This window comes from Hylobates moloch, unplaced genomic scaffold (assembly GCF_009828535.3).
Source record: "Hylobates moloch isolate HMO894 unplaced genomic scaffold, HMol_V3 SCAFFOLD_12, whole genome shotgun sequence".
Taxonomy (NCBI): domain Eukaryota; kingdom Metazoa; phylum Chordata; class Mammalia; order Primates; family Hylobatidae; genus Hylobates; species Hylobates moloch.
Window position 1 is genome coordinate 26,159,664 of NW_026652287.1, and position 25,926 is coordinate 26,185,589.

Here is a 25,926-nt window from a genome sequence, read left to right on the forward strand (position 1 = left end):
TGGTTTCAAACTTCAAGCCTTAATTAAGCAATCCCCTCACCTTTGCCTCCCAAAGTGCTGGAATTGCAGGCTTGAGCCACTGTGCCTAGCCCTGCTCATTTTTTAAAAACTGATATTTCCTTACTTTGACCACAGAACTCTTTCAAAAAATAACACCTATTAACATACTCAGGACAAGAGGATATCTTTCTCATTTTATAGATATGAAAACTGACTCCCAGATAGGCTAAATGATTTGCTTAAGGTAGCAGAGAAAGCTACAGTGGAAAAGGGGACTCAAATTCTTATTTGACTCAGTCCTACTCTCTTTTACTGGTATCTAGTGATACACAAGAACTAAAACAAAAATGAGTGTTCCTAACATTAAAAGAAATTCTGGGCTAAACTAGGCCAGTGAAGGGAATTTCTAAGAACAGATTTTTGTTTTCCTTAAATAAACAGACCTAAATCCTTAAACATGGTTCCACTTAAAAAAAAAAATTCTCATATTGTAGTGGCAGTGAAATACCTATCCTTACAGTCTGCCACTTTCTCTTTAATAAAATAGAATAGATAGTAGAATAGACTCCTCCTTCCCTGCTTTTTTGCCCATTATGACTACAGTGTTAGCCACATGCTTGAATTATACTCACTTGAATCTACCAGTACTCCTATAGTGACGGGACAGACCCTAATCTTAAAATAGGTTATGCACATTCATCTGGGAGATGTGGCCCAGTGCCAGGGATACTTAAAGTCATAGGTAATTTTGGTACATATTCTTTAACCACTATTTCACTAAAAGATTTATTTGGGGTAGGGGATTTCTACATGAAAATAAATGAATGTATTACAAATCACAATACATAACTTACATCAATTTTAAGATAAAAAATGAGATGTCAAAGGATTTTTTGTAGTTAAGGCAGGCTCCCTTGGATGATGTTTCCCTGGCCTCTCAAGATTATGTCTACACTCTTCTGTGATGAACGTCACTGGATATATATTCCACGAGGATCTAATTTTAGTTCTTAACTGGAGCTGAAGGTCAGCCACCTAAATCTGATAGTCCTTAACTTCTGCCCTCTGTATACAGCACGTGTATGTAGGGGGGAACAAGAGGTGCATATGTACATGCAGAAGATGAGGGTGGTATTAAATTCTAAAATAAGCTTACTATAATTGTAGTTGGGACAATGTGTCAGTTCCACAAGACGGATCTATTCAAAAACTGTATTTCACAAAAATACTAAATAGTTAATGACTTACTGCCAGAATTTTAAAATATGCTTTTAATAAAGGTTCTGGGAGGATTCTAGAGGTCAAATTTGGAATTCTTTATAAAAAGCTAACATAGAGATCTTCTAAAATGAATACTCATGCAGCTGAGTTCATGTAAAAAATTAATATTATATACACTTGAGGGTTTTTCCTACTTGTAATATGGGAGGCAATGGCAATTCTCATTTTTTATTTAATGGATACTGTCTCTATGAACGAGGCTATATCTCACTTCCTAAATTTCATCTCTAACTTCCTTTCCTGCACATGCACATGTTTCAGTAACACAATCAATGTTATGTTATAGATCATGGTGATTTGTCAAAAAAAACTGAAAATAAAGTTCTGAGAAACAATTATTAAACAAGTTTGGCTCAAACTTCTTTGCTAATTAGCAATCCTGGGAAAGACACATTACATCATCAAGAGTTCATTAACAGGAAAGAGCTTAGGTATAAATGGAAGCTTATAAAACCAATCAGCTGCCCTTTCTTTCTTGACAAGAAAGGTTTTATAAGCTTCCATTTATAAGCCTCCATTTTGAGGGCAAAAATGGGTATGTCAAAACTTTCTATTTCTCTTCAAACACAGTACCAACCAACTCTGCTTCTTTTACTACTTAAGTCTATTTTTCAGAAAGCCCTATTCTCCACTGCCCATGTGAAATGTATTTTAGTATTTAAAGTTAGTATGTTGGCAAATACAGAAGTATCTTCATTTGTTTCAAATCAGAATTTACCAAATGAGAGAACATTATCTCATTTAATCTTTAGGGAGTTCTTAGCACAAGCTACAGTTTGATTACACAGTACACTAGCAAGGCTGCAAGATGAACACTGTCACAATAACATATACCTCATATCTTGGTGGCTGATATAAATCCTGGTCCTATAGCAGCCCCTTTGCTTCTTTGCCTTTTTCAGTGAATCAAGTTCTTTCCTATATACGATCTCTTTGGAATCTCCTTACTTTGTCTCCAATGCCGTCTACTCCACAACACTCAGTCACTCTGAACTAGTTCCTCTATCTTTGAATCCCTGGTTTTCAGCTCTAATAGCCCAAGCATGTATGCAAGATAGTCAGGGACTCTGATGGTAAGCTAATATATGGACTGTATGTTTGTGTCCCATGCCCCTAGATTCATATGTTAAAGCTCTAACCCACAATGTGATAATATTAATATATGGAGATGGGGCTTTTGAGCAGTGCTACGGTTTGGATCTGTGTCCCCCCTCAATCTCATGTTGAAATGTAATCCCTGGTGCTGGAGGTGAGAATTACATGGTGGGAGATGACTGGGTCATGGGGGCGGATGTTCCCCCTTGGTACTGTCCTGAGTTCTCGTGAGATCTGGCTGTTTAAAAGTGTGTAGCACCTCCCCCTTCTCTCTCTCTTCCTCCTGCTCAGCCACATAAGGTGTCTCCCTCCCGCTTTGCCTTCTGCCATGAGTAAAAGCTTCCTGAGGCTTCCCCAGAAAGATGCTGCCTTGCTTCCTGTACAGCCTGTAGAACTGTGAGCCAATTAAACCTCTTTTCTTTATAAATTACCCAGTCTCAGGTATTTCTTTATAGCAGAATAAGAACAAACTAATACAGAGGTAAGTGGGGTTAGGTGAAGTCATGTGGGTGGGGCTCTGGTCTCTTGGGATTACTTCCCTTATAAGAGACATCAAGAGCTTGTATTCTTGCTGTGTAAATGCAAAGAAGTGGTTATGTGAGCATACAGTGACATGGCAGCTGCTCACAAGCTAGGAGAAAAGGCTTCGAAAGGAAACCTACCTTGACAGCACCTTGATCTTGACTTCCCAGCCTTCAGAACTGGGAGAAATAAATTTCTGTCCTTTAAGCCATACAGTCTATGGTATTTTGACAGCTCAAGCAGACTAAGATAGCTGAGAACAGGGGAAAGAGGGAAGTTGTCTCAATGAGACAGCTGTGTGATTTTAGAGGTCTTCAAAGGCATAAGAACACATTAATAATATAGCAGAAAAAGCATGGAAACAAAATATGTGGGTTCTTCCTAATCCCTAGTTCTATTCTCTGAACTTGGATCTGGAGTAAATTGATTTTCTGAAACTAAATTTCCTTATTTGTAAGATAGAAATTTATCTATCTCACATGCTTATGGTAATTATTTACATAGACAGCATATGAGACCCTATTATGAAGTATAAGGCGTCTTATACACGACTTAATTGAAACAGTATAGTTGAAGTAAAAAAAGCACCAGCACCTGGATTCAGACACTAGCTGAGCTCTGCCCCGGTGGCTAGGTAATCCTGGGCAAATTTCTTGAAATCACTTGAGCTACATTTCCTTAACTCTAAACAGATAGGGATAACAACTAGGGCTTATAAATACGAAATGAGATGATATATTAGAAACCTCTAGCATAGTGCTTGGCATAGAGTAGGAGGTTGATGCACATTACATCATAAAGATGGCCGGATGGACAAACAGATCAAGAAACACTAACAAGCACATTCTATATAAGAAAAATATTGCTAGGAATATTTTTGTTTGTTTACAAGGGTTTGCATTTTAATGAAATGGCAAAGCCACTTGAGAAAGGGAAATAGTGATGTTATAAAAAATAACACTGCAATTTTTCTATTAATTCTACAGATTCTACAGTGTCTATTACTGAGCATCTATGTACACCACCCTGATACGGGAACGTATCTGAAAATGTTCCCAATTTAAAATTTAAGTGCATGCAAATTATTCAAGAGAAATATATTCTAACTTAGTGACAAGATGTCTATTTTGAGTTAGTGAGATATAAAAGAACATGACTCAAGTAGTTTATAATATTAGGGAGGTTGAAAATATGTAAAATGAATAAGAAATGCTAAATTTCAATATACAGCAATTTAAGCTATGTGCTAAAAGACTGAAGGAATGAACTATAAGGAATTTCGGCAGAGAAAGCTTTTTGATAAATGTGTTTGGCAGTAAGCTGGGGAAAAAAATGATAAAGACTAAGTGGCAAAAAAGAGGTGGGAAGCTAAGTCAAATGATGGACAACAGCGGCAGAGGGAAATAGGGTAAACTAGGACAAGCAAAGCAGATTTAGAGTTCATATAAGTAAAAGCCTTCTAACAATTAGAGCTATCTAAAAAAAAAACTACAGTGGCTGCTGTAAGCGTTCCATTACCGAAAATATTCAGTCAGGGTGATGACCCTTAGTGTAGGATGCTTTAGAAGGAATCACACTGTACTGGAAGACACTGTGGGTCCCTTACTACACTGTGAGCTATCTGAGGATAGGCCCTGCAAAGATCATCACTGAAGTCAGAAAAGAAGACAGAGGAACTGGTTTGAGTTCCAGCTTTTCTGCTCATTAACTCTGACCTTGGCTAAGTCAACCTCTAGTTTTTTTATCTACAAATAGAGGAGTTGAGAATGTGGAAATATCTGGTCAGCCAAGAACATTCAAGTCCCTATGAGTTTTCCATGCACCAAAGATGTACAAATTTCTGCACTTTCCTCAGCATCTGATCAAAATTTGAAAGGAAGAAAAAAGCTAGCTACTGAGAAAAGGAAACCTTACATTTTTGACAACAAAAAATGAATCCAAAGCATCAAAAAGATCTACGATATGCCTAAGTGTTATAAGGCCAGTACTACACAGCTATCTTCTTCACTAGTTATTCTATTCAGTTACTTACACTGGCAAGCATGATCTTCTGTTTTCTGTCAATGCTATAACTAGTTTAATGTCAAAGCTTTATGTTCTCCATCAAATCTTACATTTCAGGTGCCTAAAATCAGGAAATAAATAGAATCGATTCATAAACTACACAACAGGTCAATCCAATTATTAATGAGAGGCAGTACGGTGTAGCACATGGGTCTTGGAGCCAGGCTGCCTAAGCTCGAATCATGGCCTCCAACTTCTTTATTTTCAGCGAGTAATTTCTCTGCGTGCCATTGTTTCCTCATCTGTAAAATAAGCAAAATTCTACCTACTTTATAGCTTTGTTGTGAGGATTAAATGTTAATACCCAACAGTATTTGGAACGATGATGGGCGTAGACGATACACTATCTACTAGTATTTATTTTAAAATAGCTTGAGATATAATTCACATATTGTAAAATTCAACTTGTTAAAGCATGCAATTCATTGTTTTTTACTATATTCACACTTGTGCAACCACCCATATTATCTAATTTTAGAACATTCTCATCATTCCCAGAAGAAGCTCAAGATATCTATTAGCAGTAACTCCTGATTCCCCTCTTCCTCCAGCCCCTGGAAACTATGAATCTACTTTGTCACCATAGATCTGCCTATTCTAAAATTTTAAGTTAATAAAATCATACAATCTGTGGCCTTTTAAGTGTCTGGCATCTTTCGTGTCGCATAATGTTTTCAAGGTTCATCCATGTTGTAGCAGCATCAGTTAGTTTATTCCTTTGTATGGTCAAATATTTCATTGTATAGATATAACACATTTTATTTATCCACTCACCAGGTGATGGGCATGTTTACATCTTTTGGTAATTATGAATAATGCCATGAATATTTGTTTACAAGTTTTCATGTGGATATATATTTCCATTTCTCTTGGGTAGACACCCAGGAGTGCAACTGCTAGGTCATATGGTAATTATTCAACCTTTTGAGGATCCACCAGACTGTATTCCAAAGTGCTGCACCATACTACTTTCCCACCAGCAGTGTATGGGGATTTTGATTTCTTCCAGTTCTTGTCAACACTTGTTATCTTACTTTTTTGTTTTAGCCATCCTAGTGGGTATGAACTGATATTTTATGGTGGTCTTGATTTGCATTTCCCTGATGACTGATGATATCAAGTATCTTTACTGACCATTTGTACATCTTCTTTGGAAAAGTGTCTAGTCAGATCATTTGCCCAAGATTGAGTTGCCTTTGAGTTGTAAGAGTTACATAGTCTAGATACATGTCTTTTATCAGACATAGGATTTGCAAATATTTTCTCCCATTCTGTGGGTTGTCTTTTTACTTTCATGATAGTATCCTTCAAAGCACAAAAGTATTTAACTTTGATGAAATCCAATTCATGTTATTTTTTTCTTTTATTACTTGTGCTTTCGGTGTTATCTCTAAGAATCCACTGGCAAATCCAGGGACATGAAGATTTACCTTTATGTTTTCTCCTAAGAATTGTATGACTTTAATGCTTACATTTGGGTCTTTGATTCATTTGGAGTTTAATTTTTGTATACAGCATGAGGTAACAATCCAGCTGCATTCTTTTACATGTGGCTACCTAAGTGTCACAGCACCATTTGTTAATATCTACATTTATCCTCACACCAATACCAGCTGCCTTGATTATTACTGCTTTGTAGCAATTTCTTTTTTCTTTTTAGAGATGGGGGGATCTCACTATATTGCCCAGGCTGGTCTTGAACTCCTGAGCTCAACAGACCCTCCCACCTCGGCCTCTTAACGTGCTGGGATTATAGGCGTAAGCCACCACTGTTGGCCCTGTAGTAAATTTTAAAATAAGGAATTGTGAATCCTCTGAGTTTGTTCTTCCTTTCAAGGTTTTTTTGACTACTCTGTGTCAAAAATTCATATAAATTTTAGAACTAGCTTGTCGATTTCTACAAAGAAGCCACTTGGGTTTCTAAAAGGTATTGCATTGAATCTGTAGATCAATATGAGGAGTACTGATATTTTAGCAATAGTAAGTCTTCTAATCCATGACCATGGGATGTTTTTTCATTTATTTTAAGCTTCTCTAATTTCTTTTAACAATGTTTTACAGTTTTCAGAGTGTAAGTATGAGTTATGTCCTTAGTCATTGTTCTAGGGCTTAGCATATACCTTATTAGAATCAGCTCCAGATTTATACTAATTCCAGTGAGATATAGAAACATTCCTGTATAGCATTATTGATACAGGAGTTAAGAAGAAATTACTTAGGTAGATAGTAAGGGTACGGAAGTCCTCGGTAAGGTTTTCCTTTTCATGAAAAGCAGCCCCAAATTACTTTCCTTTCTAACAAAGAGCAGCCTGTAAAATCGAGCTGCAGACATACATGCCGGCAGTTTTGCCAATCATATTCAAGATGGTGGCTCCATCTTCCTTTCTCTTTATCAGCCACATGTACATCAAGGAGCAGACAAGATAGTGCTGGCCAATGGGAAAGTTCATTTGCATAATAAGATGAGGTTAGGGCGGCCAGCCTTCCCCACACTATGTAAACATCATACCTGATCCAACCAATCTGTGAGCCCTATGTAAATCAGACATCACCTCTCAAATCTGACTATAAAATCTGGCACATCCGCTGCTGGCTCCTTTTTCCTCTCAGAAGTCCCCTCTCTCTCACTAGAGAGACAGCTGTTTTCCTTTCTCTTTCTTTTGCCTGTTAGACCTCCGCTCCTAAACTCCTGGTGTGTGTCCATGGCCTAAATTGTCTTGGCATGGGAAGACGAACCCCGGGTATTTACTCCAGACACAACGTAGCTACTTCACTATTCCCTTCCCCCTTTTTGTATAGTATTATTGTTATATACATCTATAAACATTACAAATCCAATAATACATTATTATAATTACTACTTTATAATTTTGTCTTTTAAAGAAGCTGGGAAAAGAAAGGAGAGCAAGTATACATTTATAGCTTTTGATATATTAGCCTTATTTATCATTTCTGGTTTTCTTGATTTGTTCTTGTGGATCCTAGCTACCATCTGGATTTGCTTCCTTAGTTCAATACAGCTTTGCTCCCATTCACCATTGTGCTGTTTTGGCAAGTGTATTACATTTCTCTATATTATTGACTGAACAATACATTATATACATATCGTTTTATACAAATGCTTTTAAAATCAATTAAGAGAAAATGGGAGAATTATGTATTCATACTGACTTCTACAATTACATAATTAGCTTTACAGGTACTCTTTATATCTTCACGTGGATTCAAAGTACTGTTTAGGGTTACTTGCTTTCAGTCTGAAGAACTTGTTTCTTATTGAGTCTCGTAAGGTGAGTCAGCTAGCAACAAATTCTTTCAGTTTTTTGTTTATCTGAAAATGTCTTTATCTCCCCTGCAGTGTTAAAAGATAGCTTTACTAGATACAGGATTCTGAGATGAGGTTTCTTCTTTAAGCACTTTGAATATGTTATCCCACTGACTTACATTTCTGATAAGTCAGCTGTGAATCTTATTGACCTTCCCTTGTAGTGATGAGTCATTTTTCTCTTGCTGTTTTCAAGATTTTCTCCTTGTCTTTGGCTTTTAGCATTTTTACTATGATGTATTTATGCATCTCTTTGGGTTCACTGAACTTCCTGGATATGTAGGTTTCCAACAAATTTGGGAAGTTTTAAACCATTATTTCTTCAAATATATTTTTCTTCTCCTCTCTTTCTCTCTCCTCTCCTTCTGGTATTCCCATTATGTGTAGGTTGGTGTGTAAATGTTATTCCACAATTCTCTAAGGCTCTCTTCGTTTTTCTTTATTCTTTTTTCTGTTCTTTGCCTTGAATATTCTCTACTGCTGTATCTTCAGGTTTGCTTATTCTTTCTTCTGCCAGTTCAAATCTACTGTTGAGCCCCTTCAGTGAATTTTTATTTCAGTTATATTCAACTCCAGAATGTCTATTGGGCTCTTTTTAAAAATAACGTCTATCTCTGTATTGATTTCTCCATTTTATGTGACTTCATTACATCTGTTACTTCTTTAATCATGGTTTCCTTTAGTTCTCTGAATATATTTATAATGGCTACTTTGAAGTCTTTGTTAAATCAACATCTCGTCATACAGGCAGTTTTTGGTGCCTGCTTCCCTCCCCCAACCCCACCCCGCCCATGGAAACTGGACATCTTGTAACAACTCTAGGTATTTGCACTCCCTTCTACCCACCTTCTCGGGGACTTGCTATTGTATTTGTTTATTTGTTTAGTGACTGGCTAAATTATCTTAGCAGTCTATTCTCTCTCTCCTTCCTCAAAGTGTGAAGCCCTAATGTTGCACTTTATGGGGCACACCATTGGGTATGCCCACAATTGCCCTGGGATGACAGTGGCTTTGGCAGACCCCTCTGACTTTCTCTTTTCCTGACCACACACAGCTGTTATGTGTCACTAATTGCTGGTTGACTGATCTACTGTCTTCAAAAATGTCCTGGGGCAAAAATTGCCCCACAAACAGATCCAATCTTTTGAAGGGATAGTTCCTCCCAGCTACCACTTTCCTTCTTTCTCTCTAGCAATCTAGCCCAGTTATTCCATTCCTCCTAGCAAAGTAGCTGGCCTTTGGGTTAACCTAAATCTCCAATGACTGTGTTAATGTCACCCCAAGTGCCTTTCATCACAACTTGCACCCTTAGGCATGAACTTCTCCATATTCTGTGCAAATGAAGCCAGTTCCTTTGAGGAGACATTCAGCACTCTCTTTTATAAGGCTTGCTTCTTCCCCTGGACAAAATTTCTGAGCCCTGGTGCTGATGCTGGGGGCAGAGACAATGGTATGCTTCTATGTGACACCCCCACTTTAGGGCTGACAGCTCAACTGAAGTAAAGGTACAGCAACCCTAGATCTCCTTGGTTTGCTTTTCCTGGGGTGGAATCATGTTCCACCACCAGGATGACTGTGGCCCCGGTATTCTCAGCAGTGTCACAGCCAAGGTACAGCTGCTATCCCATGAGGAACAGCAGAATGGAAGGAGGTAAGACCCACCTCTCAGTTACACTTGTCCAGAATTTAGTTTCAGCAACAGGTAGCTGGGGGCAGGATGAGAAATGCTGACATTCCATCACTCCTGTGAAGACAGCACTCCAACTGGGACTAGAGGGAAAGGGAACCGTATATTCTTCCCTGCACCAGTTTGGAGAAGAGCTCTATCTCACTTAGCCAAGAGAAGAGAGGGAGAACAGGTCTTGGTTCAAATAACAGACTTTCACTTTCCTTGATTTTTTTCCTTAGAGATAGGGTCTCACTCTGTCACCCATGCTAGAGTGCAGTGGCGTGATCATAGCTCACCACAGCGTCAGACTCCTAGACTCAAGCAATCCTCTCTCCTCAAGCCACCCAAGTAGCTGGGATTACAAGCATGAGACAAAGCATCCGGCCCACTTTTCTTACTTTTAGATTTTTTTGAATAGGTGTTTCTTCATTGACTGTATGCCTTTGGGACTATTTCCAGACTTTAAATGGTTGTTCTCAAAAATAATTTTTACCAGTTCCATTAGGGAGCAGATCTGTAGAGATCCTCACACTGTCATGGCTGGAAGTAGAACTTCTTCATGAAATCTCTATATGAGAAAATGCACCTGAAACTCTTAAAGTGCAAATCAGAGATAGTATTCTTATTATTGCAGATAGAAATCCTAAAAAGTGATCCAACGATCTTGTATAGACTGCCACACCTATGGCTTACTAAGTCAGGGCTGTCCTGTCCTTGCTTTCTAGATTTACTCCTCCAGTGCCATGGCAAAACATCTAAAACTAAAAGTGGAATTTAGAATGAAGTTTAAATTGTTTTTTTGACCTACCGTGAGGCATTCATCCTGCCCTATGATACACCTCAGACCTAAGTCAAGTCTTGTGCCAGATTCCAGCTGGACAGGAACTTTAAAAAATAAAAGGTTTAGATGTACTTTTGGTATTGTGTGCAATTATTTTAAAGAGATGAAGATGTTGAAAATTATTGGTTTCTAAGTGAGAACTGTACTTGCAATATGTATCAAAACATTCCCTCAAGCAAAGACACCAAATAAATTTTGAGTCAAATTTGCAAAGCATACAAAGCTTATTTTGTTTTAGTGAAAACTGGAGTGTGACAATTTCAAATGACCAAAATAAGGACAAAGGGCTTTTAGAACAAGCATCCATTCCTCAAGCTATTCCAAAGCATGGATTCACAGTCTAGGATTAATGATTCTATTTTGGCACATATTCCTTGGGGGAATCTAATATAGAAATTTACCCATTCATTTTCTATAGTCCACAATGGCAAGCCTCAGCATGCATCTATAATTGAGAAAGTGCCAAACCAAACACCATGGACAAAAAGCCAACTTAGGAGCCAAGGCCTAACACAAGGCCAGGAATACAGGATTTACTGAAAAAATATTTGTGGATTACAGAGATCTCTAATATGCTAAATACATTTGTGCATGGGAGAAAAAAAGAAAAAAAGTATTTGAAATGGCAGAATGAACTTTTATGTTTATATATATTTCACTCCATAAACTGGCTCTGCCGATAATACTACCCCAAACTGAGTAAGAGTTTTTTATGCTCTCCCAAAAGGAATATGTAATCAAGAAGGCCAATTTTAGAGAAAATACATGATTTGAAAAAAGAAGTATTAGTCCTTTGCTTATAACTCCAATCACGCTATTATAACAGTATATTGTAACATGTTATAATTATATAATGAACCTATGCTTATATCATTATAATCTATTGTAATATAAAAGAACAGTTTAAAAAATAGAAAAGAAAAATATCCACAGTAATAACTATTCAGGTGGCTGCCATTTATCTCCTTGTCACCATTTTCTCTTTGTATGGTTTTTATCAGTTTTACGTGGCTGTGATCATACTGTATGCATACTTTTGCACTGTATCCTGCTTTTTCAGTGAACAACATGAGCTGTGCTTGGGATTCTACTTTATAGCTAAAATAATATAGAACACAAAACCAAACAAAATGTACAAGTCACAGGAATTCCGGCCTCCACTCACTCACCAAGTTATTTTCATTCAGTTAGCAAGCATTTATTATAGGTGCCTATTTTGCTGAAAATATAAAGTAAGCCAGAGTTCTTGTCCTCAAAGAGCTTGCAATCTCAACTTGACAATTACCTTATGGCTTCACAGAAATATGGGCTGTGTGAATTTGAAGGTAATAAAATATACTTGATATTTGGCTACTTTTAACTTCACTCTTTTGAGGAAAATTACTATATACACAAAGATTTATCTCAGACAACTGAAATTTTCCACATTTGATAAGGTTGTATTCTTATATGTGAAGAGCTGGAAATCTTTTAATCATTTTATGATACGTCTCTTTCAAAACTTATTGCAATTAGTACTCTTTATTGGTTTTGAGGTCAGTTTTGTTTTAAAGCTTTTTGTTTAAGAGCTTTCCTTTCCTCAACATGTGAATTTTCAGATTATTCATTATATCCTCCCCCCAATCCTACATATTTGCATGACATATTTGTTTATGTGCTGGTGGATAATCACAGCCTACCAATTTAGGTACAGAATATAAAGCAAATGCTTCAATAAACACAGGTGCTTATATCTAAGTATACAATGATCCACATGCACCTGGAACTATTTGCATTATATGCACAAACATTAGCCACTGTATCTGACTTCTCTAGAAAAATTTAAGCACTTCTAGTTGCTAATTTCCTTTGCTATCTTCCAACTTAAGTCCAGTTACCTAAGTGGTTTCTTAAGGTATGAAATGAGAGAAAACAAGGTACTGGATCATAATTTCAAGCCTTCTGAAATATACCTCAATGGTAGTAAGAGGGAGCTATGGAGCAGTGAGCAGTGAAGGAGCTGCACATAGATAATCTGCTGTCTATGTGAGGCTGAACCACTAACTAGTGGTGTGAGTGTTAGCAAGCTGTCATTCACATGAGCCTCAGTTTCCTTATTCATAAGATAGGAATGGTGATATTCTTACCATACAGCACTACCAGTAAGAAGCAAATCTTTGTAAAACTGCAAAACACTGTATAAGTGTCAGGAATTAGGTCTAAGGATCATTAATTTATAACTATCTCCTAAAAAGCACAGTATAATCAAGTTTTTTTTTTTTTTTGAAGGGCACTGTTCCCTTACACTTACTTCTAAGTTGTCACAAAGATTTTTCATATAAGGGGGGGTAGTTTTTCAAAGAGATAGCAATGTAGTTTACCAAAAAATGTCCCGCTGTTACTAAGTAGTTGCTGGCATAGAGCTCCAAAAACACATTTAGGAAAGAGAACTAGGAGAGTGATATGGTTTGGCTGTGTCCCCACCCAAATCTCATCTTGAATTTGTACTCCCATAATTCCCACATGTTGTGGGAGGCACCTGCTGAGAGATAATTTGAATCACGGGGGCGGTTTCCCCCATACTGTTATTGTGGTAATGAATTAGTCTCATGAAACCTGATGGGTTTATCTCATTCTCTCTTGCCACCACATGTAAGAAGTACCTTTCGCCTCCCACCATAATTTTGAGGCCTCCCCAGCCATGTGGAATTTTAAGTCCAATTAAACTGCTTTTTCTTCCCAGTCTCGGGTATGTCTTTATTAGCAGTGTGAAAGCGGACTAATATGTTAAGTTGGTACCAGTAGAGTGGGGTGTTGCTGAAAAGATACCTGAAAATGTGGAAGCAACTTTGGAACTAGGTATCAGGCAGAGGCTGGAACAGTTTGGAGGGCTCAGAAGACAGGACAATGTGGGAAAGTTTGGAACCTCCTAGAGACTTGTTGAATGGCTTTGACAAAAATGCTGATAGTGATAAGAACAATAAGGTCCAGGATGAGGTGGTCTCAGATGGAGATGAGGAACTTGCTGGAAGTGGAGCAAAGGTGACTCTTGTCATGTTTTAGCAAAGGGACTGGTGGCGTTTTGCGCCTGCCCTAGAGATTTGTAGAACTTTGAACTTGAGAGAGATGATTTAGGGTATCTGGCATAAGAAATTTCTAAGCATCAACACATTCAAGAGGTGACTTGGGTGCTGTTAAAAGCATTCCACTTTAAAAGGGAAACAGAGCATAAAAATTCAGAAACTTTGTAGCCTGACAATGCAGTAGAAAAGAAAAACCCATTTTCTGAGGAGAAATTCAAGCTGGCTGCAGAAATTGTGAAAGTAACAAGGAGCCAAATCTTAATCCCCAAGAAAATGGGGAAAATGTCTCCAGGGTATGTCATAGGTCTTAATGCAGCCCCTCCCATTACAGACCCGGAAGCCTATGAGGGAAAAATGGTTTAATGGGCCAGGCCCAGTGTCCCTGGCTATGTGCAGCCTAGGACTTGGTGCCCTGAGTCCCAGATGCTCCAACCATTGCTAAAAGGGCCCAAGGGACAGCTCAGCCCATGGTTTCAGAGGGTGCAAGCCCTAAACCTTGGCAGCTTCCATGTGGTGTTGAGCCTGCGGGTGCACAGAAGTCAAGAATTGAGGTTTGGGAACCTCCACCTATATTTCAGAAGATGTACAGAAAGGCCTGGATGCCCAGGCAAAAGTTTGCTGCAGGGGCGGGGCCCTCATGGAGAACCTCTACTAGGGCAGTGCAGAAGGGAAATGTGGGTTCAGAGCCCCCATACAGAGTCCCTACTGGGGCACCGCCTAGTACAGCTGTGAGAAGAGGGCCACCATCCTCCAGACCCCAGAATGGTAGATCACTGACAGCTTGCACCCTGCGCCTGGAAGAGCCACAGACACTGAACACCAGCCTGTGAAAGCAGCCAGTTGTGGAGCTATATCCTGCAAAACCACAGGCGCGGAGCTGCCCAAGACTATAGGAACCTACCTCTTGAATCACCGTGACCTAGATGTGAGGCATGAAGTCAAAGGAGATCATTTTGGAGCTTTAAAATTTTACTGCCTTGGCCGGGCGCGGTGGCTCACGCTTGTAATCCCAGCACTTTGGGAGGCCGAGGCGGGCGGATCACGAGGTCAGGAGATCGAGACCACGGTGAAACCCCGTCTCTACTAAAAATACAAAAAATTAGCCGGGCGTGGTGGCGGGCGCCTGTAGTCCCAGCTACTCGGAGAGGCTGAGGCAGGAGAATGGCGTGAACCCGGGAGGCGGAGCTTGCAGTGAGCCGAGATTGCGCCACTGCACTCCAGCCTGGGCGACAGAGCGAGACTCCGTCTCAAAAAAAAAAAAAAAAAAAAAAAAAAATTTTTACTGCCTTGCTGGATTTCAGACTTGCATGGGCCCTGTAACCCCTTTGTTTTGGTCAATTTCTCCCATTTGGAATGGCTGTATTTATCCAATGCCTGTACCCCCATTGTATCTAGTAAGTAACTAGCTTGCTTTTGATTTTACAGGCTCATAGGAGGAAGGCACTTGCCTCGTCTCAGATGAGACTTTGGACTGTGGACTTTTGGGTTAACGCTGAAATGAGTTAAGACTTTGGGGGACTGGTGGAAAGGCATAATTGGTTTTGAAATGTGAGAACATGAGATTTGGAGGGGCCAGAGGCAGAACAGTATGGTTTGGCTCTGTGTCCTCACCCAAACCTCATCTTGAATTGTACTCCCATAATTCCCACGTACTGTGAGAGGAGCATGGTGGGAGATAATTTGAATCATGAGGCAGTTTCCCCCATACTGTTCTCGTGGTAGTGAATAAGTCTCACAAGATCTGATGGGCTTATCAGGGGTTTCCACTTTTGCATCTTCCTCATTTTTCTCTCTTGCCACCGCCATGTAAGCAGTGCCTTTCACCGCCCACCATGATTCTGAGGCCTCCCCAGCCATGTGCAATTATAAGTCCAATTAAACTTCTTTTTCTTCCCAGTCTCAGGTATGTCTTTATCAGCAGTGTGAAAATGAATACAGGGAGCAAACGAATTGGGCAGTAATGTGAGTTCCTTTTATTTTCTGAGTAGGCTTAAGGTACAGAAATGCCTATATTCTATATGTCTCTCCATTAAGAACTTGAAAAGCTTATTAAGGTATAGATCCTTCTGAGCTGTCCAATAGTTCTGATGTTTAAGTATAAAAAGAGCCTTAGGCATGAAAGAGTCACAAATGGTTTTAACCCCTGGAGACTTCACAGAAATGGATTTGTTTGCCGATGTTTTCCCATTAATGAAGATTACCTGGCTAGCTCCCTAATGACATTTGTTTATAACAGACCTCCCAGGAAGCAGAAACCTACACATTATAACTGGTAATAAGCACTATACAGTAGTTACTCTCTCCAGAAATCTAAAACTCAGAAAAAGACAGTACTTTTAAAATGTTAGTTTTTTCTACTACCCTATTGGAAATACACATTTTATTAATAACTGTGTAAGAAATTTCTCCCTTTCACCTGAAATTTATATGGGGTAGGAGACTGTCTTAATATGCTTATTTTTACCAGTAAAAGCACTACCAAAGACTCTAATGTCAGATTTCTAAGGTACCATGAATCTATGGATATAGTATGGATCTTCCAATGAAATTAAATAAATAGCAACTGGCTTCCTAGCCTGAATACTTACCATGAGTTTGTCAAACATGTTCTTTTTAACACCTTGCTTTTTTTTTCACTCTCTCATTAGCACATACAGTGAATCTCTTTTTACTACATCATAATATTCCATAATGTAAATGAGCCATAGTTTCTTCAAACACTCCTTAAATGCTGGACACTTCTTTCCAATCTTTTGCTATCATGTACAATGTTTCAGTGAATAACTTTGCTTACTTGGGGTTCAAGCTATCTGCAGAATGGATTTCTAAAAGAGACACTGCTTGGTGAAAGAGTAAAATGCATCTGTAATTTTGGTAGACACTGCCAGTTTCTTCCCCAAAGGGATTGTGCCATTTTGCACTCCCATCAGATATATGAGTATTTATTTCCTGAAGACCATGTATAAAAATACACATTGGGGCCAGGCGACGTGGCTGGCCCAGCACTTTGGGAGGCCGAGACGGGCGGATCACAAGCTCAGGAGATCAAGACCATCCTGGCTAACATGGAGAAACCCCGTCTCTACTAAAAATACAAAAAATTAGCTGGGCATGGTGGCGGGCACCTATAGTCCCAGCTACTCGGGAGGCTGAGGCAGGAGAATGGCGTGAACCTGGGAGGCAGGGCTTGCAGAGTGAGCTGAGATCGCGCCACTGCACTCCAGCCTGGGCGAAACAGCAAGACTCTGTCTCAAAAAAAAAAAAAAAATACACATTGGGCCAAACGTGGTGGCTCACACTTGTGATCCTCGGGCTGTAGGAAGTCACAGTGGGAAGATCCCTTGAGGCCAGCTTGAGCAACAGAGTGAGAGCCCGTCTCTACAAAAAATTTAAAAATTAGCTGGGCATGGTGGCACATACCTGTATTCCTAGCTACTCAGGAGCCTAAGGTGGGAGGATCACTTAAGCCCAGGAGTGTTACAGGGGACTGTGATCATGCCACTGCACTCCAGCATGGGCAACGAAACAAGATCCTGTCTCTAAATAATTTATATACTTTACACACACACACACACGCACGCAGAGAGAGAGACAGAGACATAGAATACACATGCTTGGAGCTCACCTCCCAAATTCTCACTCAGTAGATAAGAGGTTAGGCCTGAGCAGGGCTATTTTGAAAAAGCTCTCCAAAGAGCATATCCCTAGTTGAGAATCCCTGTTCTAAAAGGTATTCTAGTCTTGGTTACATTGTTCAAATCCGAGAGAAAGTCAGAGTTAAACCTTTAATCTACAAAATTTATATTCCATGGTCACTCATCCAATAAATATTTTTGAGTGCCTATTATGTGCTGGGCACTCCAAATGTCACGTGTATAAAGATACCAGTGTCTAACATCAACAGATATATAATTAAGAAACAAGGCATAAATATTAATTTAGAGATTTATATAGAGCATTATGAGAATATTGAAGAGGTACTTCACCTTAACTGGAATGTCAGAGAAGGCTTGCTGAAGGAGGTGCCCCTGAGGTGAGTAGGGATTCACCAGGTGAGAAAAAGAAGAGGTGTACAAGAGGGAGAGAGCATTCTAGGTAGAAAACAATATATTGCAAAAATAGTAAGCAAGAAACAGAAGGGATGTGGATGTGTGCATAACTGGAAACATTTTCTATTTCTAAAACACAAAATACAAGGGAGAGAAAAGAAATAAGCTGCATAAGTAGGCATATATCAGATCACTGAGCACCCAGCATGTCATGTTAAGAAGCTTGAAGTTTATTCTGTAGGTAAAGAAAGTCAATGAAGGGATAGATGAAGGGTTTTAAGGCTAAGGATGACATGGTCAGATTGCTATTTTGGATTTATGGATGCCAATCTACTAGAAAAGCATGTAACTGGAAAATGAAAGAACAGTCAGGAAACTGATGCAGTAATCAGATGTAGGCCTGAATTAGAGCAGAGGTTAAGGAAAAAATGGATGGAAGAAATCTGAAAAGGTAAAATGAGCAGGACACTGATACTAGGTATGGGGATACAGGTGAATGGAGGAATGATTTCAAGGCACTGTCAACCCACTACTAGCAAAATACTGGATTTAAGCTATTTTTCTAGCAGCAGTGATAGATTTACACTGATTCAGTCATACTCTCTTGTTTGGTTCTGGCATTTGTATGGCCAGGGATAGATGTACGGAGTACAGCAAGACACAAAGGCAGGGCCAGGCATGGTAGCTCATACCTGTAATCCCAGCACTTTGGGAGGTTAAGGCAGGAGGATCACTTAAGGCCAGAAGTTCAAGAGACCAGCATGGGCAATATGATGAGACCCTGTCTCTACAAAAAAATTTAAAAATGGGCATCGTGGTGTGTGCCTGTAGCTCTAGCTACTGGGAGGCTGAGGCAGGAGGTCTGCTTGAGCCCAGGAGTCTGGGGTTACAGTGAGCTACTGCACTCCCACCTGGGTGATAGAGCGAGACCTTGTCTCAAGCTAAGTTTTACAATACTAGCAATGGATTTTGGGCAACCTGGGGTCTTGCCACTAAACAGTCAGTCTTTGGGAGTGAGTAGATCTGGGGAGAGACTCCTCTGAATCCCTCCCACTCCCCTGATTTATACAAGTGTTAATAGTCCTGCGAGGACAGAGGAGGAAAGAGTTATGTGTAACCCAAACTAAACCTAACCTAACCTTTCTTCTCAGGGTTCCTAAAAAACAAAATGAAGGGAAACAAGAAACCAATCAATAACCATCAGATGAAAACATGACCACTGCTTAGAAACTCCACGAATGCAATACACACACACATAAACATTCACAGAGTAACACCAAGGCTTACCTTTCTTTTATCTTCATCTGTTGATTCAAATTTGAAAGTAGCCCTATGCTGAGGGGGGAAAAAAGGGAAACAATGTCATTTTAAATACATGTATTTTTAAATTTTGGCTACGTTTAATAGTATCTAAAATAATGTCCCTGTAAAAAATGTTGCCTTCCCATATCTCAATATTCTTATTAAAGTAAGGGAGACAGGTATGTAAACAAATAGTTATAAAGCAGTGTGAAAGACTACAGCAGATACATATACAAAGGAGCACAGCAAACCAAGCCACTAACTGTCCAGGAAAATCGGAATGGCTTTCACAGCATACAGAGCATTTGCGCTGGATCTTGAGGGATAAACAGGAGTTTGCCAGAGGCAAATGGAATGCATTCCAGGAACAAAAACAAAGGCTCGAATGTGTGAAACTATATGATCTATTTGTGAAATAAGCAACTTTGTGAGACTGGAACGCAGGACATATGTTTGGGGTGGGGCATACAGGAAGATGAGAATGGAAAAGTAGACTGGACAGTGATTTGGAAAGGCCTTCCAATGTTGCTGAGTTTATACTTTCTTTTTCATATGCAATAAGAAATCATCAGAGAATTGTGGATAGGGAAGATTTGATAGTTTGATATTTCAGAAAAGTAATTCAATAAGAATAAGAGTTTAAATCACGATGGCTCCACCACTTACTAGCTGTGACCTTGAGCAAGTAAACTCTCTGGAACTGGGCTTCTCATCTGAAAACAGGGTGTACCTAGTTCACAGAGAGGTTGTGACAGTTAAAAAAAAGCTAAGGCATGTATACAAAGCACAATCTCAGTGTTGGCAAGTAGGAATACTCAGTAAATATTAGGGATATAATGATGATGATGTAAATGATTATGAGGAAAAAATAACTGGAAAGGCAGAGAGTGTCATGACTCTTCTGCAATGACTGGCAAGACTATATTTTCTACTCTGTAGCTGAAGTAGAGAAGAATAGAAGACAGAATAAGTTGGCTTGCCTATGATCACAGAAAGAACAGTGGTACCCCAAAAATAGAGCACAGAATTCCTCATTCTCCTCTGAAGTTTTATTCAGGAGAACCAAGTACTCTTAAGAATTCTAAGCCTTTCTATTAAAAAACAAAAATCTCCACCGAAAATCTCTCCACTTTTTCTTTTTTCTTTCTCTCATTAGCCACACTGACAAATATTTACTGGCAACCCACCAGGAGTGAAGTACACTAAGTACTAAAGATATCATCATTACAGGTGGTTCTGCGTTGACATCTTTGCAGAAGCAGCAATTTTTTAAATTAAAGAAGATAGAGAAATGTTGGCAGAAAAGAAGTTCTGAATGTAAGAAATGATCGGAGGGAACACTCAGAGGTAGGATACAGTGGCCATCTGAGGGAGGGAGGCTGCCTCGAATACAGATGCAAAACAATTAAAAGGAATGAAGTCAGGTGGTAACGGCATGGATTTTAAAATTTACACCTGAATTGGCAAATAGGTGACAGGCAACCAGGAGAAGACTATGACGGAGGTGTGACCAGCATTCTAGTAGAACTTTTTGGGCAGTAGCTCACAGGCCAGATTAAAGGAAAGCAAGACTAAGGACGTAATGCCCTGTGAGGAATGGACATCAATAATCCAGGCATGATACTCCTGGTGGCAGTATAAACTGACATAAACCTTAAAAGAGAAAGTGATCTGGCAACAACACATATTAGAAGCCATAAAAATATTCACATTCTTTGACCCAGAACTCCTACTCCTAAGAATTTATCCTACTGATCTAGAAGGAGAGAATAATTACATGTGTATCACTGCAGTGTCATCCAATATTGTGGAGGAAAAAAAGCGAGAACTGGAATAACCAACAGGAGACTGACGGAATGTTATGCATGTGACAATATTCTATTATACATAGCATATTCACCTGACAAAATATTATGTAGCAATTTTTTAAAAAGAAGACTCATTGTTGGTATATTGTTTTCATAATAAAAAATGTTTTTAATGGATAATGATAAAGAACAAGAAAAAGAAAGGAGGAGGAGAAGAAAGAAAGACTGTAAATCTGAGGGCTATACTTAGAAATGTATAGACCTGAGGTTTAGTGAAAATTAACATTAGACTTAAAAGTGCCAGATATCAGGTTAAAGTTGTAAACTAAAGCTCTGTAAAGGTTCAACACAAATGAAAATAATTGCACTAAGAAACCAAGAAAGCCTATTTTTTTGCCATTATATATTAAATACTAATACCATAAATTATCTGGAATAAATGTACCTACTTGTTAAGATAATGTTTCTTCTAAACGTTTTTTTGGCATTAATGGTAAGGGGAAAGAAAAATAAATTGTCTTTTGGAAAGACACTCAGTAAGTTATAAAAGTGTCTTTTAAACAGTTCCTCTGTAGAATTAATCTTTTAAGGTGGGAATTCAGAATAGTACCAAGGTCTAATTATTCTGCTGCTCTTAATTAGAAAATATAATGGTCTGTGAGGCACTACAAATTGAATCTGGAATGCGCCAATCTATTCAGAAGCTCAAACCTCTAAGACTGTTTGGATCCAACAGATGTTGGCTTCTATAAACCTGGGTTCTTTTATCCAATTTAGATCATACTTAACTTATTCAGTACCCCTTTCTTTATTCTCTCCCCTTTCTAAGGCTGAAATGGGGAAAAAGAGAACAAGCATTTCCAGCTGTACATGTATTTCTAGAACTGTTAGCCAACAGTCAGCCATCTCACCTTCTTTACATGCTTAATTTCCAGAGAAATAGGAGCAAAAAATCAAATATAAAGAGTTAAACTGGCCGGGCATGGTGGCTTACACCTGTAATCCTAACACTTTGGGGGGCCGAGGTGGACAGATGGCTTGAGATCAGGAGTTTGAGACCAGCCTGGGCAACAAGATAAAGCCCCATTAAAAAAAAAAAAAAAACAGAGTTAAACCATTGCTCAATTTAGAGACCAAGCAAGCTAACAGCTCAGCGACACACCAGACTATTATGAGGACTCTCACTGCAGGTTTCATACCCCATGAATAAGCTCTAAAACGCTCAGGATCAGGAGTCAGACAACCTTGAGTTTGAGTCCAGTCTTACTGCTTACTGAAAGTGTAAACTTGGTCAAGTTATTCAACTTTACTACCTATCAAATTTTCCTTATTTTTTTACAAGCATGGCACCTTGCACATAGTAGTGTTCAATGGCCACTACTGTTATTGTTGAATAACCTATGGTGTGGTGTCTGGCCAAATATTGACCTATTAGAGAGCTAGGAGTAATTTCATAGATTTCTAAAGATACACTCAAACAGCACTACTACAAGGGAATAAACCTAATTGGGTGGTGTATGTTGTGCTGTTTCATGAACACAGATTGCTTCTACAACTAAAAATCAGAAACAGATTATATAACATAATATGGACATAAGAACAAAGTATAACAAAGGAACAACCCACTAAACATGCTTCTCTACAAGAACCCACAATGTGAACTCAAAGAGTCAGAGCCCAACTTCCAAAGTAGAAAACAAAAAGTCCTCTTACATGGTCCTGGATATTTACATATTCTATTCAAATGTAGAGGCTATATTTATAGAACTGTCCCAATATTAGGTTTCTATGAATCAGGTTCTTCTAGCACATGAATGAAGACCTCACTGCCAGCAGTCTTGTTTTCTTCTCCTAAGAGGACTATTACTAGAGACCTACCTATCTGTCTGTATCTTAAATACCTTTCATTTGGCCAAAAACTTGCCATACTTCAAAACTGGAATCCTGCTGGAATTTGCTATGTATGGGGTAGTCATATGTCCAGGTGGCCTGCAGGGCCACCAAGCTACCTCCCTGGTTATCATCATAGTTGATGAGTCATCTATTAAACGAGGGGGTTGGGCCCTATTATCTTTGAGGCTCCTCTAACATAAATATCCTGTGATGTAAAGAATCATGATACTACTCCATACCTCAGGGCCCTTAGTCACAGTTTGTTGTTGATCATGATAATGATGGCAACTAATCTCTTTACTAAATCTGTTATTAGAGAAGGCCTGAGGGCTGGGCACTGTGCCTCATGCCTGTAATCTCAGCACTTTGGGAGGCTGAGGCCCAGAAGTTCAAGACCAGCCTAGGCAACATGGTGAGACCCCCATCTCTACAAAAAAAAGAAAAACAGAACAGGCCCGTGGGGGAACAAGAGCTTGAACAGTCTAGACCGGAATGATACATACTTCCCCAAATTAACAGTTCATTCTATAACTAAAGTGGAGGTGATTAGGACCCAACAGTAGCCAAAGGATTCTGTATCTGTGGATTCAACCAACAATGGCTTGAAAACATCTGGAAAAAAAAAAAATTTTTTTGTGTGTCTGTGTTGAACAAGTGCAGGCTTTTTTTTTCCCTTGGCATTATTCCCTAAATAATACAGTACAACTATTTGTATACCATTCACATTGTATTATGTATTATAAGTAATCTAGAAATTATTTTAAGTATATAGGAGAGGCCAGGCATAGTGGCTCATGCCTGTAATCTCGGCACTTTGGGAGGCCCAGGTGAGCGGATCACTTGAGGTCAGGAGTTCACAACCAGCCTGGCCAACATGGTGAAATCCTGTCTCCACTAAAAATACAAAAATTAGCCAGGCATGGTGGCGTACATCTGTAGTCCCAGCTACTTGGGAAGCTGAGGCAGGAGAATCGCTTGAACCTGGGAGGCGGAGGTTGCAGTGAGCCGACATCAAGCCACTGAACTCCAGCCTGGGCGGCAGAATGAGACTCTGCCTCAAAAAAAAAAAAAAAAAAAAAAAAAAAAGTATATAGGAGGATATGCCCAGTCAGGCTCAGTGGCTCACGCCTGTAATCCCAGCACTTTGGGAGGCCGAGACAGGCAGATCACCCGAGGTCGGCAATTCGAGACCAGCCTGACCAACATGGTGAAACCCTGTCTCTACTAAAAATACAAAATTAGCCGGGCATAGTGATGCATGCCTGTAATCCCAGCTTCTCAGGAGGCTGAAGCAGGAGAATCATTTGAAACCAGGAGGCAGAGGTTGTGATGAGCCGAGATCACGCCATTGCACTCCAGCTTGGGCAACAAGAGCAAAACTCCATCTCAAAAAAATGGAGGGTGTGCCCAGATTATATGCAAATACTATGGTGTTTTCTATCAGGGACTAAAGCATTTGAAGATTTTGGTATCCACAGGTTCTGGTATCCACAGGAGATCCTGGAAGCAATCCCCTTTGGATACTGAGGAATAACCGTAGTATACCACTCCTGAAAAAGAAACTTTTTCTGTGCTCAAAAACACAGAAGAGACAGGGTAAAGGCAACACAGCCCTGCAAAAAGATCCCTGGATATGGAATCTGAAGACCAGGTCTGACATTTCTTAGCTATGTGACCTTGAGCCTGTATATAGAATACTTCCATCTCCCTCATAAGTTTTAATATAAGAGGATTAATATAAGAGGAATTAATATAAGATGACATACGAAATGTGAAAATGCTTGGGATAATACATAGTACATAGCAGGCACTCAATAAATGTTAACAGGTGAATTGAGAGGAGAGAAAAACAACTGCTCCTCTCATTAAACAAACAAACAAACAAAAAAACGTGCCTATGCTGAGACCTATGCTGTGTTATGCCCTTGACAAACAGACAAGTTTCATTCTTTCTGGGATAGATAGATATTTCCTCTCTCCAAGATAACAAAGGTCAGTGAATGAAGCAAGAAAGCTTGAAAATGAGAGTCTATATAACACAGTAGAAATTAGATGTTTCCTGGAGCCCGACAGGTATCTCTGAAAGTGGTACAAGGTACAATTTTGCTACCCATTAGAAAAAGAAGGGGAAGAATGGAGCATATTCCCAAATTTTAATATTGTGCTATCCCAACTCATGCCACGTTTAATTTTTTTGTTCAAAGCTAACAGTTACGGGGTGCCTCCTCAGTGGCAGGCACTGTTCTGTGTGCTTTACACATGTAACTCATTTAATCCTGACAACAAACCTATGATATAGTTACTATTATTATCTCCATTTGGCAGATGAGGAAACTAAGCCACAGCAAAGTTAAGTAACTCGTCTTAGGGTCACACAAGCCATTAAGCTGAGGATCAGTGGCCAGGCTGCCTACAGAACCTGTGCTCTGGCCACACCTCTTAGGTACCCTGGTCATTATAACTGTAACTTACTGAGTGCTTCCTAGATGCATTGTGCCCAGTGTTGGCATTATATTTCATTTAATGTAATCCTCACAATAATTTAAGAGAATAGTGATATTATCCCTATTTTACAGATAAGGCAACTGAGACTCACAGGCTTAATATAATTTATCCATAGTCATAAAGCTAATAAATGGCAGAGTTGGGATTTGAACTCTGATTTTATCTGATGCCAAATCCCACCACCTTTCCACTACACTTGACTGCCTCCTTTCAAGGACTAGCTTTATTAGAGGAATAAGGTAGCATAAAGAACCTCTCCACTACTCTCCCAAATAATGAACCAGTCTCTCTCTCTCTACAGCATTCATTTCTCTCTGTTGGACTCCTCAATGTCCTATAATCACCTCATAATCCAAACATTTCTCAAATCCATTTTTCCAGATAAGAAACTGAAGTATATGGTACCCAACTATTTTTTTCAGGGTTCCAAATTCCATATACCATAGAGCTGGGCAATTTAATTCCACCTCCCCATTCTTACTGCCTGAACCACTATGATCATACATTCAC

The 25,926-nt window shown here is 39.2% G+C and overlaps 1 protein-coding gene across 6 annotated transcripts in view; it reads right to left on the reverse strand.

The window, feature by feature from the left end:
• RIC8B (RIC8 guanine nucleotide exchange factor B) overlaps window positions 1-25,926 on the reverse strand; it is a 119,886-nt gene that overhangs the window by 91,312 nt on the left and 2,648 nt on the right. For 5 of the 6 annotated variants that reach the window (XR_004250702.2, XR_004250701.2, XM_032168811.2 and 2 more), the window contains exon 2: window positions 19,196-19,243. Coding sequence is in view for 3 of the 6 variants with exons in the window: in XM_032168811.2 (XP_032024702.1) it covers window positions 19,196-19,243 (48 nt within the window). In the remaining 3 variants the exon portion in view is untranslated. Of the gene's footprint in view, window positions 1-17,845; window positions 17,888-19,195; window positions 19,244-25,926 lie in introns of those variants that run through there. The other variant, XM_032168813.2, reaches the window with a different exon arrangement.